The 21,111-nt window shown below is 29.5% G+C and overlaps 6 protein-coding genes across 6 annotated transcripts; all 6 read right to left on the bottom strand.

Moving 5' to 3' along the window:
* Positions 1–626: 626 nt before the first annotated feature.
* Positions 627–1,565, bottom strand: GO595_005032 (uncharacterized protein; the record flags this gene model as incomplete). The annotated part of the gene is made up of 1 exon (XM_067918230.1): positions 627–1,565. One exon carries the CDS (start codon positions 1,563–1,565, stop codon positions 627–629), a length of 939 nt encoding a protein of 312 aa, XP_067774804.1.
* A 108-nt stretch (positions 1,566–1,673) lies between these two features.
* On the bottom strand, positions 1,674–2,243 carry GO595_005033 (uncharacterized protein; the record flags this gene model as incomplete). Its single annotated transcript, XM_067918231.1, has 1 exon — positions 1,674–2,243. The coding sequence occupies one exon, from the start codon at positions 2,241–2,243 to the stop codon at positions 1,674–1,676; it is 570 nt and encodes a 189-aa protein (XP_067774805.1).
* A 480-nt stretch (positions 2,244–2,723) lies between these two features.
* Positions 2,724–4,643, bottom strand: GO595_005034 (MOSC N-terminal beta barrel domain containing protein; the record flags this gene model as incomplete). Its single annotated transcript, XM_067918232.1, has 1 exon — positions 2,724–4,643. The coding sequence occupies one exon, from the start codon at positions 4,641–4,643 to the stop codon at positions 2,724–2,726; it is 1,920 nt and encodes a 639-aa protein (XP_067774806.1).
* Positions 4,644–9,143: 4,500 nt separating this feature from the next.
* GO595_005035 (uncharacterized protein) lies at positions 9,144–10,391 on the bottom strand (the record flags this gene model as incomplete). The annotated part of the gene is made up of 1 exon (XM_067918234.1): positions 9,144–10,391. One exon carries the CDS (start codon positions 10,389–10,391, stop codon positions 9,144–9,146), a length of 1,248 nt encoding a protein of 415 aa, XP_067774807.1.
* A 4,763-nt stretch (positions 10,392–15,154) lies between these two features.
* Positions 15,155–16,225, bottom strand: GO595_005036 (glyceraldehyde-3-phosphate dehydrogenase; the record flags this gene model as incomplete). Its single annotated transcript, XM_067918235.1, has 1 exon — positions 15,155–16,225. One exon carries the CDS (start codon positions 16,223–16,225, stop codon positions 15,155–15,157), a length of 1,071 nt encoding a protein of 356 aa, XP_067774808.1.
* Positions 16,226–17,701: 1,476 nt separating this feature from the next.
* On the bottom strand, positions 17,702–19,414 carry GO595_005037 (bacterial Ig-like domain protein; the record flags this gene model as incomplete). The annotated part of the gene is made up of 1 exon (XM_067918236.1): positions 17,702–19,414. One exon carries the CDS (start codon positions 19,412–19,414, stop codon positions 17,702–17,704), a length of 1,713 nt encoding a protein of 570 aa, XP_067774809.1.
* Positions 19,415–21,111: the final 1,697 nt, after the last annotated feature.

Raw genomic sequence — 21,111 nt, forward strand, 5'->3', positions numbered from 1 at the left:
TTTGAGCATTATTTTTTATTAAGAAGTAATTTTACTATTCCTTTGTAACCATTTGAAGATGCCTTCTTAAGTATTGGAATAATATTTAAAATATTATATTATTTGAGTAAATATGAAATAATTAAAATTTAAATTTTCGGCATCAACATTGTTTAAGAAGGAATTTTACAAGTTTGTAATTTGTTTTATATGCATCTTCAAATGATGAATGATTTTGTTCCCAAAAATGTATGATTTCTTCATTTCCACATGTAATAGCATTTACCTGTGTTTTCCATATTAGAACCACTCATAAGTAAATATTTAAAACATTTTACAGATCCAAAAAATGCAGCATAATCAATTAATGTAACATTCCATTGGTTAACGAATGAACAATTTTCATAAAGTGATAGTTCAATTGTTTGCTTAAAATCAAAATTTTAATTGTGATGATATTTCTTGAAGTTTTTCTATTTCATCATTTCGAATTATTTTCTCAATTTCATTTGTATTAACTCCTTCCTGGATTAGTTGCATATGAAATTCCCAATCATTTTTTAGTTCTTCATAATTATTAAAATTACATTTTTTAATTTAAAAATTCAGTTTATTTTTTCAAAACAATAACAAAATGAAAACAGAATTTATTGTTGTGCATATAATATTGGAATTTTCATTACTTTTTTCTCCTTTTTATTTCCAAACACTTTTACTCTAAAGAAGTCAAATTGATTCCACAAACTCAAAATGATTATAATTGCACAAAACAAAGCATAGCTCCACTTGAACAAAGTTCCATTGCTCAAAATCCACGACTCCTTTTTCACGTTAATCTCAATAAACAAATATACGCCAGTTACAAATAGTATTGGAAGGAAAACATTCGGTAAAATAATTCCTGTTGCAAATCCGATTCCGATTCCAATTATATAGAACTTTGCATTGGTAATCGAATTTTTATAGAAAGATGCTTTTGCAGTAATATTATTAACTTCCTCAAATAATGTTACAATCGATGTTTGCATGCTTCCAATTGCTTTTGCTTCTTCGTCAAGTGTTTCTTGTACTTCATTCAACCTATCGCGCATTGATAATGTTGCAAGATTCATGCTTTCTCTAGCTTTTATAAGAAACTCTGTCGAAATGGAAACTGCCTTATATACGTTGAGCACTTTTTGAAGATTGTCTGTAGAAAGTTGTTCATGTGCAGCATGGAAACAAATTGTATCAAGACTTGTAAATATTGTAGTAAAAACTCCAAAACTTTCCAGGTCTAGTTCACGAATAAATTGGTCATCATTGATATATTGTGGGATTTTATCACCACGACCATCTTGATTTTGTTCACATATCATAATAGCAACCGCAAGTCTTTTCCTTTTTGTTTCATCGAGGTTTATACATAATGTTTTTAGTTGTTTACTTAAATCTTCAAAACATTGATTAATTTTTTGATTTGCAGCATCTGTAATATGCGACGCCTTTCGTTCATCTTCACTTGATGAATTAGGTTTTCTGTCAACAAGTGAAATATATTTTTCGGGAGAAAATTCTGAAATAACGAGAGGAATAAGCAAAAACATGTTAAATTTACGTTTAAAATTTATTAACGTCTTCAGCAAAATTTGAATTGAAAGAAAACTGAATTTTTATTAATCTATTTTCAAACATAAGTTGATTTCGTAATCAAGCTAAAAACCTTGACTACTCATTTTAATTGTGTGCATTTTGGAATGCGAGTCAAGTTGGGAATGATCGCTTTTACTACTTTTCACAATTGGTTGTTCCTTTAATGAATCAATCTTCTTCTGTATCGCCGTAAGCTCGTTTTGAACATACTTCCTAAGATCTGCAATTTTATCTTTTGCAACAAGAATCTGTTCTTCTAATCCATTAAGACTATCATTGGTACATTGGTGCAAATTGTCTTTGATGCCAGAGGAAACTCTTTCATAAAGGCTATCCACGTAGGATCGATTTGCCTTCTCTATTAATGTTCTTTTGAGAGCTTTTCTTGCCAAAAGCTTTTGAACAACACGAACTAGTGCATAAATGGCTTCCTCATGCTGTCCATTTCGAGCATAATTTTTGATCTTTTCCCAATGAGGCGCTAACTGAGCTGAAGTATATACTTTTGGTGTGTTTATTTCTGATGAATTTACTCGAAGAGCTTTAAGTTCTTCTTCCATCTGTTTGATTTCACGATCATAATGCTCCTGTAATTCTTGGAGGCGGTCCTCGATGTTTCCATCGAGTTCCATTGAATTTACGCACAAAAAGTGACAATATAATCTTTTATTCTATAGTTTACACTGCGCCAATTTTATGACCAAGCTACAGTTCTGCGTCGAACAAAAAGTTGGTAAATGAATCGTTTACACTGAAAAACTGCAATTTTTAATTGAAAATAGAAGTTTCATCCACTAATATCCGCTTTTTGATAACTTTTTATCTATTGGTTATTAAACCGTTATAGTGAAAAATAAATAAAATTCAGTTCCATGAGAAATTTCATCAATAAACTTTTACTAACACATGTTTCTTTAAAGACAAATCTATTTCAAAACAAAAGGTTTTAAAGCCATTTAACACAGTTAACAAAAAAATTTTACTCATTCAATTTGATGAAGATATCTTTATGATTAAATTAAAAATTATTTCATGGGAAATATAATTGTTAACATTATATATCATTCTTATTGCTAAAAACCTTATTTAAATTTCAGTTTATTCCATTAATTTTAATATGCCGTTGTTATCACATCGCCAACAGACAAAACAGAATCTTCATCGGCATCAACACCGAACAAAACGCCGAATGGTGTTACTCCGTATCTACTTCTTTCATCTGCTATTGTTTTCAGTGAGTCCACTTCTATATTTTCAGAGAATGGCTCGACGGAAGAAGTCATACACAGCACCCTCCATCTCCATCTTGTTATGAGCATATTTCCACATTTCATCGGCTGCTCAACGTCTCCTTCTTCTGTAAATGGTGGTTGGCCCGACAGCAATAAGCTTGCATAGAACCTATTATAGTTATATCCTTGTGGCAACAAAGATAAACTTTCTTTTGTTATTGCGGAAAACGCCATTTTCCCGAGGAACTTTTGTTCCAACTTGACAAGATATAAGTACCGGCCAAGAGTTTGATACAAGAACATACTGACATCCTTGGAATAGACTTTTCCATATTTGGAGACTTCGGATGGAGGATTTTCATATTCATCAAACCCTTCAACAGGTACTTTCAAGATGTGATCGCGATAACGAAGACATAATTGGCCATCTTGAACTATAGCTATAAGTGTTGCAACAGATGGACATTGTGGTGCACCAATACTCGAACCTTCTTCCGAAAAAAGTTTCCATCTTCGATCATATTCGAATCCATAGTTATCAACTTTGCTACTTTTGACTTCATAGCCACCTGCTGCTACAATTGGAAAGACAAACATTCTCTCAATAGTAAATGGAAGCTTAATGGGCTCGCTTTCGGGGTTAGGTCCACCATTAAGAAACATTCGTGAAATAAGTGAAAGGAATTTATCAGCATCTTCATTGGTGGAGGGGTACCCGAACGATACGCGTATCGTCGCAACCGGTCTATCGTTAACTACACATAACGATGAGACGCACTTTTCGCCTTGAGTTTGACTGGACGAAAATTCAATGACTTCTTGATCGGTCCATCCAAGAGATGTGAAGGTGGCGCCAGGGTTACAATGACTTCCAATTCGAACAGAGACCTTGTTAACATCAAAAATGAACTGGATTTCTTGATGGTTAATGATTTTGCCATCGTTAGTTAGAAGATTGAAAGAATGAATGCTTGTGTTCTCTGATTTCTCAGGGTAAAATACAAAAAGTGGTTGACCATTAGAATGCTTCATGGATTCTGCAGCTTCTCTGAAGCGTTTTGATACACTGTATACATGTTCCGTTATTTGTGCTTCAGTACCAAAAGAATTACGAACACGAATGCCTTCAAGCGCAAGCAGAAGATCCGTGTATGCAATTGTGCCACTTTCAAACTTTTTCTCGAAATATGTCATGAGCTTGAATTTTCCATTTCTGGAACAACTATAAAGAAGATTACCGCCGGCTGGTGGAGGATCTTTTAGAAGGTCTAAGCGATCTCTCCTTACGAGTAGAACACCTCCATGAGATCCAGCAAGTTTGAGTAATGACAACACAACAAAATCAGGCTTATACCGAGAAAGATCAGGCGCTAATGTAGAAGCCGCATCAAGAATAACAATGCCATTTGTTTTTTGATACTCGCTGATCCATTCAAGCTGATATGTTTTTCCATTAAAATTGGAATGCAATGGAAATGCAAAAATATGGATATGAGAACCTTCTTCATTTGGAAGAGTATCTACACACTTTACTGTCATTCCTTTGTTTCTGAACATTTCTGCTAAACCAAGAATTGAATTATGATTATCAACTAAATATGAGAAAGATGATGTTGAGTCAACTTTTAAAAGACGTCCGAGAGTTTGGATTGAATCTGTAGTGTTATGTGTAAAAACAACCATATATTCATCAGGAGTTGTATTAGCCAAAATGTAAATTGAAGATCGAAGTTGTTCAACTTCGTTTACTGAGCGAGAAACCTTTGCGCCTGAATGAGGATTTCTAACACAATCATTCATTAAAAATTTGTAACATTCTGTTTGTGATTGACAAATAGGCATAGATGCCGCAAAATCTAAGTACAGCCTTTGACTTAGTTGTGGGAATTCTGATTGAATTAAATTTTCTCTTGTTAGTTTTGATTGTTGTGTTGAGCTCATTTAATGGTCTCTTTGCAATAAAGTATTTAAAACTTCCATTGTTTGCGTGGAACGTTTTGATTGTAAATCATTGAATATGTAAAAAAACATTTTTCATCATCAAGAAAAATAAATATAAATAGGAGATTTTAAATTTTTTCACAGAAAAATGGAAAGACCCTTTGCACTATAAGTAGTTTCGCTAATTATGTATTATGTTTAAAATAAGTCAATCAATCAAAGACTCGTTATCAAAAAAAACCAAAAAGTTTATTTATTTATGTGTTAAGCTATAGGACTTTGAGAACATTGAACAGAAAAAACAATGGATTCAACCTTTTGTTTGAAAGAATCTGATGTTATTGGTGAAAAAGGGGTATAAAAAGGATTTGAAAGTTCACGAATAACTTCGTCATTTATTCCAGAAAAAGCTCTACGAACAGTGCTTTCAATTAATTGAGATTGACTTGAACATACAAAGTAAAATCTATACTGTATCGTGTTTTTATACTCGGTGATATTGTATTGTTCTGTTTTATAAATGGTTCCATGAAATCCAACGTGATATTGATTTGAATTTGAAATTGCTGTAAAAATCAAATAATCAAATTCAACCTTAGATCCGCTTGATGTATTTAACTGATATGAAAATATGGGAGAACCATCAGGTGTTAAAATTGATACATAAAAAACGCACGAAGAATTTTCTGTCATGTTAATGACATGTGATATAAAAAATTATACAGTTGAATATTCATCTTGAAGCGTTCGCCCTTTCTTCAATTGTTTCAAGAACTTTAAAATGGGAATGGGGAAACATTGAATGTATTGATGATTTGAATGCTTTTTTGTTGAAAATTAGTAATTTCAACATTTGCATTTCATAATTTCCATCTTACAAATTAAATTTCATGTTTTTAAATTTGTGTAAAATATTACAAAAAAAAATTTTTACTTTTGAAATATATTAAGGTTAATCATATTATATATATTATATGCTATTGGTTTTAAAATGAAAATCTGTCCTTTCGGAAAGCACTTTTAACGACCAAAGCGTTAAACCGATTTTGCCATTTTATAACCTATTCAAAATTGTTTCACACTAAAATTAAACTATTCAAAATTTTTTTTCACGTGAAAAAAAATTGAATACGATCAAACCACGCGGTGGTTTTACCAACAATTTCTTTATGGCCGAATGTTTTTTTATTTATTTTTTTTTAAATTGATGATATAAATATATTTTTATTAATTATTCTATGACGATATAAATGGTTTTATTTATCTAACTTGGATAATTTGATTTTTCATATTAATTTGGGCCTGATTTTTTGAATACTTTTTTGAATTTTTTTCGGTTAATTTCAATAAAGAAAATCCATTTGGAATGTACCCTTCAACACAGAGTTTTTCTCCTTCTCCGGCCTTCCTTCTTTCTCAGATGAGTGACCCAACATCTGTGCTATCCAATTTATGCTCACCATTTCTCATAAATGATGTATCAATCGAATCATTTGGAGATAATATGGTATCTTCCTTATTAATACCAAACATGAAAAAATCAATATTAAACCATGAGCGCGAAGCACTACAAAGTATTCCAGAACTCATTAAGATAATTATAGATAACTTAGGAGAAGAAATGTTAGATCTCATAAAAACAGAAATTTTAGAAACAATTATAACAATATACTTAGAATCTTCTGAAAAAGAAGAATCATGGATATTAGATCTTTTTTGCGATTCAGTTTCTTCAATCTCATCACGATTTCGTGATGATATTTTAGTTGAATCAATATATAAATATTACACATCCGATAATGTTAAATTACGAGTATTGGCAGCTACGATTATTTCTTTAGTACGAAGGAATTATCGTATTATAAATCAATTTCAAGCATTATCAAATGATACAAATCCAAAAATTCGTTTAACAATTATCAAATGTTTACCAAATTGTACATTTAATGAACATATAACAGAGCCAATTCTTGAGTTAACAGCACATGATGAATCAGTTTTAGTTCGAAATGAAGCAGCAAAAATTTTTGGATATTTAACACCTCATATGACAAACACATATATAAATCTTTTATTAGATCCAAACACAACTGTTAGTGCGTTAACATGTTTTAAACAAATGGTAAATTTTTCAGAATTTGGTCAATTTTATCCAGCATTTATTGAAGTGATTAAAATGTTTCCGGAAAATGCTGCTAAAGCTTTAATAGAAATTGCACCAATTGTTGATTCAAGTGAACATAGATTATTATATAAATGTGCAAAATTATTAAGAAATGTTCCGGAATTCGTTGAATCATTTTATCAATTCGCAAAATGCTTCGGTAATAGAAAAAGGTTTTTAAGGTTTTTTTGTGATAAGGAAAAAATGAATAATGAAATTAAGAAACTTTATGCACAACAATTAAAATTTTTTAGTGATGAATTCGAATTTGGCGAAAAACTTTTGCCTGCATATATGAACGATTCACTGGCGATAAACAAGATCGCGCCATCAATCGTTTTTTAGATTTACTTTTTTTTTAAATATCAACAAAACAAAAAATTGTTTTTAAATAAAATCTACTTTGTTTTTGGTGGCATAAAAAAATCATTTTTAAACATCTTGTAATTTGAAATCCATGGTTTAAATAGTGACTGTTTGTAGAGTAGCTGAATCAGGAATACACATCACAAAAATGTTTGTTGCAATAACTTACAAATAAAATTAAATTTGTTATTTAATTAATTTTTATAAAAAATTAACATAAGAATTATAAGCTCAGATGCTTCTCGAAAAAGTCTACATGCATTAACTTTTTCATCATCAAAGTAATTCATGATTATTAGCACGTGATGCTATATGCGATTCATCTAGCAAAACACGGAGAGTATCTGGAATGAAGTTAAGAACACAAAAATGTTTACAAATTGTTTTATCAATCATTACTAAATATCCATTAATAAAAATTGTGTAAAATTTTTCTGCATAAAAGGTAAAGACTGAAAGTATGACATAGCTTTCGCATTTTGCATATTGTTCAATTGAAAGCGTTGTTGAATTAAAAAAAAATAGAATTGTCTGGATTTTGAATAAAATGCAAATTCATTTGGAACAGCATGACACGAAAGAACTTCCATCAAGCGACTGGATTTGAGAAATTATTTCAATGTGAAGAGATGGAATTATTTTGAATAAGATTTCAACATCACAATTTTGATACCAAAAAATTGTGAGAATATCTTCAACATAAATATTACATTTCGCTGTAAGAATTCTCAATAAGCTATTATAAACTTGTTATCTAATGATGCTTGAGCAATTTTTGTTGTTTTACACAAAACGATCATTATCGGTTCAAATCAGGAAAACTGGGGATTGGATATATTCTCTGATACTTGCACTGTTGAAGATACTGCCATGGAAGCAGCCAATGGAAAATGGAGTTCTACTCAAAGTTGGTATTATGACGATCCTTACATTTCAAATTTTGTTGATATAAAAATTATTAAACTTCCACATCAAAATTTAGGGTCATATTTTCGTACAAAAATTATTTCAGATGGTGCTAAAAAATTTCATTCTATATATGGAACAAATTCACAAATTGTTGTATTAGGATGTGGATATGATACTTTATATTGGATACTTAGAGATTTAAACATAACGTTCAAAAGTTGGTACGACATTGATAAAAATTCAGTAATTTTACATAAATCAACAGTGATTAAAAAGTCAGAAATATTCAATCCTTCAGAAGGTTATTACCTTATACCAATTGACTTTGAAGAAACGCCAAATTTCATCAGCCTTCTTCCAAACTATGAAAATCTCCCCACACTCTTCATTGATGAATTTTCCATGATTTATATGAACCAACAAACCACCAATAGCATGCTCAAAACGATTGGATCAGATCCAAACAATTGTTTTATTAGTTACGGAATGACACTTTCTAATGACGAATTTGGTACATTGGTCAAAAAAACGTTTGAAGAAATGGGAATTCCTTTGAAGAGTTACGACGAAACTGAAACAGTCGAAAGCGCTGTGAAAAGGCTACTTTCGTTTGGCTTTGGATATGCACGAGCTATAGATTGCGAAAAGGGAATGAACAAAATTTTGACCGCAGAAGAAAAAAAAAGAATTTCTCGACTGGAACTGTTTGATGATCCAAATCAAGTAATATATACGATGAGGCATTATTTGGTATCTGTTGCCGGGTGTAATGAATTTGTTAAAATGATTCCAATTGAATAATTGTTAATACTTATTAAAATTATATATATTTATATAATTAAAGTTTTTTGAGAAGATATAACAAATTTTTGCTCAAAATGAAGAAAAAATGTTTTGATATATTAATAACATTTAAGAACTTATTTATGTCGAACTAAACTTTTTGTTGTTCGAGTAATACGCGCTGTACTTCTAAATGGCCTTATGGATCTTGGCGTTTCTATAATTGCCGAATCGAAGCCATCCATTGATTGAAACTGGAGTCCTGTCGAATTTGTTACTCTTGAATTCATCAAAATTGAGTTTGGAGGAGGCCCAAGTAATCTTTGTGCTTCCTCTTCTGTTGTGGCACCTGTTACTTGTGGTATATCTCTTCCACAAGCTATACACTTCAATCGACCAACAGAAGTTTGATTTTCATTATTTAATGTTAACTCTTTTATTATATCATTAATTTCTTCTCTTGTAGCTGTTTGTTCTAAGTAATCTTTAAGCTCATCGAATTTACCATTTAATTCGCCTATTATAGATTGGAACTTTTCGAACATTTTTTCAACAAGTGATTTATCTGCTTTATTGGAAATTTCTGAATTATCTGAAATGATTTTGTCATGAATAGCAAATAAATGAGCTTGTAAATTAGGTATAAGTTTATATATATAATCAACAACTTCACCAATATTTTCGAATTTATCGATCGGTGGAAGTCGTGGTGAATCCCTCCAATCTGCAGAGATTGAAGGATATGGCTGATATGATGATAAATCAATATTTTGTGGTGATTCAACATTTTGAATTACTTCTGGTGGAGGCTTCTTTTGTTTCTTAAGTGCTCTAATACAATCACTAATATGTTTTAAAGTCTTTTTTACAGATGTAACTGAGGCATTTAGAACATTTGGAAGAGTTTCATCAAGATTGGCAAACGTGTCATTGAAAAGAGATATGGATGAAGCAATAGCTTGTAAATGTGCTCGGGTGGAATTGAGTTTTGCCCCATTTTTATGAACTGTATCTTCAAGAAATTTGAGTTTATCATTAATGTCTTCTTTTTTATGGGAATTTGGAATTAAGTCCTTAATTGAATCAAAGCGTTCTTTGTTAGCCTTGTTAATCATGTTGGCAGTATCAAGAAGCCGCCCTTCATATTTGCCTTCGAGATCTTTTATTTTTGAGTTAAGATTATTTTCAATTAAATCAATGCGTTTTTCAAGCTCAGATGTTTTATCTTGAATTTCTTTCATAATATTATTCTGTAATGACATGTCTTTAATTAGACGCTGTAAATCGAGAATCATTTTTTCATGTTGATCAAGTTTCTTTTCCATCTGCTTGAGTTCTTTCTCTAAATCACTTTCATCGATTTGAATCCTTAAATATGGAGTCATCTTAAATTAACGTATAAAATTTTGGGGCGCCTCGTTTTTTGTGTCAGATCTGACGACGCTGAAAATATTCTGAAGTTTATATCGGAAAATTGAGTGATTATAACGCCATTCATTCAATATTCAGTCTTGGGATGTCCAACAAGTTGACTAATATCCAAATCCTTAAATCACTCGAACAGATAATCTTTAACTTACATAAGGGAAATTTAGAATCTGCAGTAAATCAAACAATGGATTTATATGATCCAAATTTTCAATGTTCATTTAATAATGTATTATGCAATTTTGTGATTTCTGCATTTATTGCTCAAAAGGGAGAGGAAGATAAATATATAGATTATTTGCTTTCAATACAAGCAAAAGAAGGAGAAAATTCCATAATAAAGATTTTTTGTGAAAAGCTCGCTAATAGAAAAGAACAAGAGTCACATTATCTTCTTGAAAAAATGATTGTGAAAAATTTAGTTGATAAAGATATCGTGAAAAGCGTTGAATCTAGATATTTTGCACATTATATGGATGAAACTCAAATAGATTTTTTGAAAAATAGTTCAACATGTCATGAACCTATATTACAATTTAAAAAAGATTATGACGAACTTTCAAAGAATGATTGGGAACTTCATAAAAAATATGTTAAAGAAGGAGTTAATCCGAATGAAATTGCAAAAATAATTCGAAATGATGATGTTGAAAAACTTCAAGAAATATCAACACAAACAAATTTTGATTTTGACCAAACAATCAGACCATCACTTTATGAAAAATGTTCATTTATTAACAATCGGAATGTTTCATTAATTGATTATGCAGCATTTTTTGGATCAATTAAATGTTTTAAATATTTATTTATGAATGAAGCAAATATTAGAAATAAAAGTAAATATGCAGTTACAGGTGGAAATGAAGAAATTATTCATTTATGTGAACAGAATAATTCATCATTTGATGGATCATTAGCAGCAGCAATTATATTTCATCAAAATGATATCTTTAAATATATTTATGAACAGAGATTAGATAATTTAATAAATTATGAATTTGAAGGTAAGTACGATAATTATGATTATAATCAAATCAGATTTATTGTTTCTGGAAGCGATCAAATAAATATTAACGAATTAGGAGTTCTGTGTGAAGTTTATAATAATTATGAAATCTTTTCATTTTTGGAAAAAGAAGGAATGATAATTGATGATTACATTATAAATGAATCAGCAAGAAGTGGTAACTTATTCCTTTTTAAGTATTTTTTCGAAAATAATTTTCGGTCTAAATGTTCTTTGTTGTTTTCATCTACATCAGGAAATAATGAACTTGTTAAATATATTTTAGAATCAGAAGAAATTGATATTAACATCAAAAATATTAAAATGCTTTATTTAAAATTTATATTAACAATTTGATATTTCAAAATAATATTTGGAATTTATTTAAAATATTTGAAACAGCTCTTATGATTGCATCTGGAAAAGGTTACACAGAAACAGTTAAATTACTTCTCCAACAAAAAGGAATTGATGTTAATGCTAAAGATATATATTTGTTTTGTTTAGAATTTATTTTGATAATATGGAATTTAAAAAATATATATATGAATTATTGAAAATTTTTAAAGAAGCAATTAATTATGCATCTGCAAATGGTTATCCAGAAATAGTCCAATTACTTCTTCAACAAGAAGGAATAGATATCAATGCAAAAGGTATTTGTTTATTATATAATATGTTATTATTGATGATTTGGTATTTCATAACAATATTTGGAAATTATTTTAATTATTTGAAACGCCGTTTATACTGGCATCTAAAAGCGGTAGTATGTCTCCTTCTCAATTTTTTGATTATCGTAGTGATTATGATAAAGATATTTATATATTTATATTAAAATTTATTTAAATAATTTAAGGTTTTATCTTTATATTAAAGAATTATTTATTATATTTTTAATGGCACTTAAGCGTACATATAAAAAAGGTTATGTTGAAATTGCTAAATTACTTCTTGAACAAGGAGGAATTGATATCAATGCTAAAAGCATTTATTCATTTTATTCAATATATATTTTAATTATTTGGTATTTCAAAATAATAATTGGAAATTATATTCAATATTTTATACAGCACTTATGTATGCATCCTTCAATGGTAATGAAGATATAGTTAAATTACTTCTTGAACAAGAAGGAATTGATGTCAATGCTCAAAACATTAATATATTCTATTTAATATTTATTTTATTAATTTTGGATTTCAACGTAATATTCAGAAATTATATTCAATATTTTGGACAGCACTTATGTATGCAGCGTTTATTGGTCATGAAGAAATAGTTAAATTACTTCTTGAACATGAAGGAATTGATGTTAATATTATGAATATTTATATTATCATATTTATTATTCAAATTGACAATTTAAAATTTCAAAATATTATTTGGAAATTGTTTAAAATATTTCAAACAGCATTACTATTAGCAGTGGAATATGGTAGTCTTGAAATAAGTTCAATACTTTGTATGAACGAAGGTATTGTTTTAAATGAAGAAGATGTTTATTCATTTTTTTCAGTAATTATTTCAATGTTTTGATATTTAAACAATATATTTGGATTTTGAACATAACATTTAAAAATACATTAATGCTTGCATCTGGAAAAGGATATGTTCAAATTGTACAATTAATTCTTAAACAAAATAATATTAATATAAATGCTCAAGATATTTATTTATAATGTTTCATGTCCATTTTAAAAATATAATATTTAAAAATGTAATTTGGATTTTATTCAAATTGGTTCGAACTGCGCTTATTTGGGCAATAAGCAATAAAAACACTGAAATAGTTAAATTACTTCTTGAGCAAGAAGGAATTGATATCAATGAAAAAGATGCTTATACAAAATATTTTATATTTTTTTCAATGTTTTGATATTTCGATTTAATATTTGAACTTTTTTTAAATTATCCCAAACACCACTTATAATCGCAACTAAAAAAGGATTCACTGAAATTGTTAGAATCCTTCTTAATCATAAAGGAATTGATGTTAATGAGAAAGATATTCATTAACTTTATTTGATATTAATTTTCCTCTTTTAAAGTTTCGAAGCAATATATAAAAATTATTTAAATTATTTTATACAGCACTTATGTATGCATCGGGTAATAACCAAGTGGAAATTGTTAAACTTCTCCTTCAACAAAAAGGTATTGATCTCAATGCAAAGAATGATTATTTACTTTATTCAAAATTTATTTCATTAATTTTATGTTTCAAAACAAAATATGGAATATATTAAAGTTAAATGTAACAGCACTTTCTTGGGCAGCAGCACTTAATTATGATGAAGTAGTGGAATTATTAACAAAAAAATTAAATTGTAATGAAAATAAATAAAATATTTTATTTAGGCAGTCATCACTTTGATATCAAAGATTATATAAATAAAAGGTACATTAGCTGCAATAATTTCCTTGAAATTTCCATTGTATTTCATGAAATGAACAATCAAATTGAAAAATTTCGTTGAGATATTTATCTTTTGATACAGCTCGTTGCAATTGCTTTTATAAACCTCTGACCTTATAAGGTCAGCAAAACAAAATATCCGAAATTGAGAAGTTTACAAACCGTCTGCAAAAACCAATACCCCTAATGCAAAAGTAAATCCATTGATCTCGAAACGAAGTATCGAAAAAGTGACGCGTGCAAAACAAAATACCCCTAAGACAAAAGTAAATACCCAAAATTGAAAGGTTTACAAACAGGCAGAAAAACAGGGTATCCCGCTAGCAAAACTAAATATCCAAATTTGAAAAGTTTACAACACAAAATAAGGACAGGTGGATTTTGATGAATAAATAAATTGTTTTTTACTCTTTTGTCTAAAAGTTCGTAGGAATAGGACTCAGTTTAGATTAAGTCTCGTGAAGCAGTTATCAAATGAAATATTTCCACTTCTTTATGCTTTATTACATACTGTATAACCAGGATCACTTTGTGACGGGATTTGAATGGTTTAAAAATTATACGTCACTTTTTTAATCACTCAAAAATTAATTGTAACTCTGTTGTAAATCAAATGATATATCGTAACATATTATACAGTTGCATACAAAGTATTATTTAAGGGTGTGAAGTATTCTGATTTTGATTTTATATGCAGAAAAATTTTTTCATTATACATGTATATTCGATTGAATATTTTGAGAGTAATTTGAAATTCAGTAATAAAAATAAGGAAAAATGATGATAAAACTTCAAAAAGAATTTTTCACCTTAGCGTTTGTTTATTCAATTTTTCCTTTATAAAATTTATCTCCCATCAGTATTTATCATCTGTTAAAGTTGATTGTGCAGACGAATTCATTTGTGACATAAAAATTTGAGATTAGATAAAAATACAAATATTGGATATTTATTTTTTTGCAAGCGACTTTGTTATGCACGCGTCACTTTTTTGTATATTTACTTTGCAATTGGGATATTCAGTTTGCAAACGTCACTTTTTGGCTATTCTGTTTCTCTGGTTAGCTACTTTGTTTTGAGGAAAGGAGATTTACTTTTGCACGCGTCACTTTTTGAGATATTGAGTTTTGCACAATGTATAAAAGCAATTGCAACGAGCTGTATCAAAATATATATATATATATATATTTCACATTAAAAAGTAAACTGAAGTAAATTTTTCGTTAAAATTAATCATTTAATCACAAATTTCATTTACACAAAAGTGGCAAAAAAGAATTATTGCTTTAAGTTGTTTAGAACTTTCCAAGGCGGTGGAAGATATCAGCGCATCGGCAGCTGTACATCCATTCGTTATCGTACCATGAGAGGACCTTGACGAGTGAACCACCGTCTGGGTTTGGAAGGACCATTGTGGAGAGGCCATCAACGATTGATGAGTGTGGGTCATCGATGATATCGGATGAAACGAGTGGTTCCATTGAGAACTTCATGATTCCCTTAAGTTGTTCGGATTCGCAAGCCTTCTTGAGGACTTCGTTAACTTCTTCCTTTGTGACTTCCTTCTTAACATTCATTGTGACATCGACGAGTGAGCCAGTGATTGTTGGGACACGGAGTGAGAGGCCGTCCATGGACTTTGGTGGGAGTGCCTTGACAACACGTGGGAGGGCGATGGCAGCACCAGTGGATGTTGGGATGATGTTCATGCAGGCGGCACGTGCACGGCGGAGATCCTTGTGCATAACATCGGTAACGACTTGATCGTTTGTGTATGAGTGGACTGTGGTCATGAAACCGTTCTTGATGCCGAAGGCGTCGTTGATTGTCTTAGCAACTGGGGCAAGGCAGTTGGTTGTGCATGAGGCGTTGGAGATGCACTTTGTTTCTGGTTTGAGATCTTCATCATTAACACCGAGAACAAGTGTGCATTCGATTTGGTCTTGGGATGGAACAGAAAGAACAACCTTCTTGGCACCAGCGATGATGTGACCATCATAGCCATCCTTTGTAACCTTGCCATCTTCAACGACAGCCTTTGTACGGAAGATACCGGTGGATTCGAGAACAACATCAACACCTAATTCCTTCCATGGGAGTTGGGATGGGTTAAGACGGCCACCAAGATTCTTGACGGTCCAGGCGTTTTCGCCTTCACCAACTTGGAATGTATCATCACCAGTGATCTTGATTTCTTCTGGGAATTTTCTGTGGGCTGTGTCGTACTTGAGAAGATGAACGTTTGTCTTCATGTCGCAAAGATCATGGATGGCAACAACTTGAACTTCGTTTGGATAGAGAAGACGGCATGCACGGAAAACAAGACGTCCAATACGACCGAAACCATTAATGGCAACTTTCACCATTTCAGCAAAGTGAACAGACCGATTGCATCCGGCCACAGCATTCAATAAATTCAATGTGTGATCACTTTTGACAGAAATTAAGTGGCTGGTCGAATAACCCTGTGAAATCCTTCCAACTCAATTTCTGTATTGAATTTATCGTTGTTTTGACTTTTTGAATGATTATGTAACGTCCATTTTGTATCAACATTTTGTACAATTTGTTTTGAAAGAAAGATTTCTTGGATTAGCTTGAACACATAAATATACAATTTTGGGTCTGATGCGTATAGACACAAAAATGGTTTTTGCCTTTGACTTTAAATTTGGATTTTATGTGATAAACTAGATAATTTATCCGGAAAATATCAAATGATATCGTTTTAGGGATTTGAAAATTTTTACATTCAAATCATTTGATATTCTCATTTAAACAAAGAGAATATTTTACACATTTTTGTTAAATTTTGATATAAATTGCTATCATAATAATTAAAGCATATGCAATTGATCTAATTAAATATGTTGTTATAATTCCACTCGTCATTCATTAACGTAAGCCAACCCAATCAATATGAAAACAATAAAATTAACATCATTACAAAAATTTTAATGTTTAACAAGCCAAAATAAAATTCCACGGAATATTAAAATAATCAAGAATTTTTCAAAATTGATTTTTGAAATTTTGAAACTATGATTTTATCTAGTTTCATGTTTAAAATCATCATGTAAAAAATTATTTTTTTTATAAATATTGCAATATTTGTATCATATATGAAAGATCCTACAAAATTTTCCGATTGAAACAAAATTTTCTCTGAGAAGTTATTGGAAATTCAACGAATGGAACTATATATGAATCAGAAGAAACAGAATTTAATATTACATCATTTGCGACAGGATATCATTATATTATTGATGAAAATGATTCGACTATTATTACATATGAAAATTTAAATATAACAAATGAAACAAATGAATTTATTACAGATGTTTTTAATGGTAATATCTATATACATGTTTATTAATATACATTATGATGAAGGAATGAACCAATATTGTTATTCACATATTCATCATATCATCTTCTGTTGCAAAAGGATCTTCTTCAATGTTATGTATGTTCACGTCAGTAAACTCAAAACTTTATTATTGTTGATCAGAAACTACATTTTCGATCTCATTTTCTATAATTTATTTTTATTTCGAATGTGTAAAATTATTGCAATCAGCAAAGCAATGCTACAACTACAATTGTAGTGTAATTACACTTGTGTTCCTTTTTATGCAAATTTGATATTTATTGAAAAATTATAAAAAATTAGGAACAAAATTCAACAGCATACAAACTTTGTATTTATAAATAAGTAAATTTAGCTTCAATAAATTGATATTTGTATTATGTGTCGGTAACTTAATCGAAACATAACACAAAGAGAATTATTATTAAAATGATCACTGAAAAACAATTTGAAAGAAGTTAATTTTATAAAATTATAACCATTGATCATTATCATTAAGAATTAATGTTTTGATATCTTTTTCTATAGTTCCATCTGTGAATTTCGGTTCTTCATTTTGTATCTCGGAATTTTCACTTGATTGATGCTCTTCTTTCTCTGCCTTGCGAACAACAAATATGATAATTCCTATGATAATTAACAGAACTATAACAGAGCAGCATATAATTGCAATTAATACATAAATCGAAATTCCGTCAGAAATTGTTTCATTTGAGTGAAACATCGTATAGAATGCAGAATATTCAACATAATATGATGAATATAATAACACTGAATATGAATAATAAATCAACATTGAATAAGTGGCTTCTTGGCTATTACATGAAAATGTAATATGTGAAATCATTGTAATTGTCTCTGTAACTGACATAAAACTCTTAAGAATCATAGAATATGAAAATGTTATGTCACTATTAAATGAATCTGTAAATGTACTTGAACAACTAAATGTATTTGATTGGGTATATGTACTTGAACAACTAAATGTATTTGATTGCGTATATGTATTTGATTTGGAAAATGTTTTTGTAGACATATTTGGAATTGGGAAGCTTTTTACTTCTCCAATGTTACCAGCACCATCAACAGCTGCTACATGAACATACATTTGTTTTACAATGTCATTATTTGTTATGTATATATAATCATCAAATGTTTCATTAATTAATTCCGATATATTGCATTTTTCGTTTTCATTTATAATATACTTATATCCCGTAACTCCTGTAACCACATTTACAGTTTCATTATTGGATTCATCAACCAGATCACCACTCTCATTATAAGCGCAAACTTTATAAGTATATTCTGATCCGTAATCTTCCGCATAGATTTTAACCGAATAATTATTTTCATCAAACTTAATATTTTCGATTTTTGGTGGTACTACATCATTTGAAAATAAATAATCATCGAACTCTTCTTCCGTTGTTCTTTGTTTAAGATAAAAAATTGTATTTGCTAAGATTTTCATTTCTGTTTCAGTTGCATTACATTCACTATGACCTAGTTGTATCATAGCAGTATTGTTATATGTTGTAAGATAAAAATTATGTTTAAGTTCTCCATCTAATTGTACTCCAGTATTACCTAATGAAAACCAAACATCTCCAATCGCTGCATTACTTGTTGTGTGTGTATTATATATATCATATGTAGTATTTATTTCGCCATCAATGTCCCATGGATACTTAAGGATGTTGCCTCTTTTTTGTATTGATATATTTGTTGAATAAATGGTAAAAAAAGTGCCATCATCAATTGGTTGTAATTTAATGCCAAACAGATCTCTTATTGCTATTAAACTAGTGGGTTCAATTTTATCTTTAACAAACGCAAGACATAAAATATCATGACCTGCAATGAATCCATAACCTCGATCAATATAATCTCTTATTGTGGTATTTGAACTGTTTGTTGATAAAGAAAAGTTAGCATTGGCATCCCAAAAACCATGGACAATAACATCAAACTGATAGATCCATGATGGATTCTCTCTAATTGTAACTTCAAATTCGTCGATTGATTTAAGTGTTATGTTCATTAATTGCTGATTCGTATTGATATCAATACCTATTGGTGAGTAATTAATCCCATCAACAGTACCTCCTTCCATCCATGATTTTAGTGAGGCAGATTTAGGATATATATATTCTTGTCCATTTGGATCAGTTGCAAAACTCATTGTAACATTATAAGTGGGGAAACTTTTTGCAGTCGTTCTTATTTGACCTTTTGTACTGTTTGTTGGATAAATGTTTAAAACATTAATAAGCGTGTCTTTTTTGTGGGCTCCTACAGTTTGCCATTCATCATTTTCAGAAGCCTTTTGAAATATCCTATAAAATATGTGGTCGGGTTTTGAATTGTTACCCCATCGAAGATGTACACCTCCTTTTCCGTTCCCTAGTGTTAAATTTACATTTGCTTCGAGTTTAATTTCTCTAGATAATTTACATAACAAAAAACACACAACAAACATTTGCTTGCAAAATTTACATGACTCCACACTCATTACTCAAGCAGAGCACTTTTACGGTTAGAAAAAATTAAAACATGAATTTTGAGATATATATTTTTTTATTTTTCAAAAATATTTAATGAAAATTCATTAAATGGTGTATAGTTATCAATTATAAAATATGGATAAAAAAATGAAAATTTTTGAAATTTGACGAATTGCAATTTCATGATATTTGAATTATTGTTTTTGATATTTTTATTCGACATTATGTGATGCATTACATATATTTGTAAAAATGATTGTTTTTGATATTCTTTTCGATTGATAGTAGGATATTTGAATTTGGTCGAACTTCTATTGTATCGTGGAGGTTATATGGTAATATTACCCTTTTGTTATCGGTTTGTTCATTTCCGTTTCCGGTTATGACACATAAAAACGATCGGCATTTACCGCCATAATGGCAGTTAAAAAACAAGCCGACGTTTTTTTGTTTCAGGTTTTGCAACAATGGTACAATGTTAAATATTATTAAATAATTTCCAATATTATATTAAAATACCAAATTTTTTAAAAAGGTATAAATTGAACAAAAAAAATCTCTAACATTAACATTAATATTTTCATGTCCAAGAAGTAATTTAACTATACATGTTATATTTAGCTGTTCGAACAGCTATTATAAGTGATGTTTCAAATTCATTAAGATTATGTCTTTTACGAAATGTAACCCATTCAGTAGCTATATGTATGAATGATATTTTCCTCGATTATTTCAGTATTAATTTGTTCAATGGACTTTAATGTTACTAGATTTTTATTTTTATTTGTTTTGCATCGAGACATTTCAGGGTGAGATAAAAATGTTTTTACATGTAAAAAAAAATGGGACTCCGCGGACTCGAACCACGTACCTCACGATCTTCAGTCGTGTGCTCTCCCAGGTGAGCTAGAGTCCCTTTGCTTTTCTATTTTTGAGTTTTATTTAAATATATTATCAAAATGAGTAAATATTGTATTAAAACATATTAATATTAAAGATAGGGATAGAGATTTGTTTCTATAATTATATATTTACTCATGCTTCATTTTTTCATGTTTTTTGACTGTCAACCTTACGTACAAACAATTACAAAAATATTAATTTACAATTATTTCCTTAAGGAATTTGCCTTCCATCCGGTAAGATCTTTTTAAACAATTTTGCTTAGAAACAAAACAAATTTTCTAAAAGACAAAAATTTTTTATTTAAAAAATAAATTTTTTTCTGTAAAAACAAAAATTCGTCAAGTTGGCTCTTTGTCCCAACTTTTGTAGTTATTGACCAGATCCTTTAAATTCAATGAATTTGAATGAAATCCCAGCACAACACTTCCCCTATCGTTATTATACAACGGGTTCAAATCGATTACTAACG

This window comes from Histomonas meleagridis, assembly GCF_020186115.1.
Source record: "Histomonas meleagridis strain 2922-C6/04-10x chromosome Unknown contig_31, whole genome shotgun sequence".
Classification (NCBI taxonomy): domain Eukaryota; phylum Parabasalia; order Tritrichomonadida; family Dientamoebidae; genus Histomonas; species Histomonas meleagridis.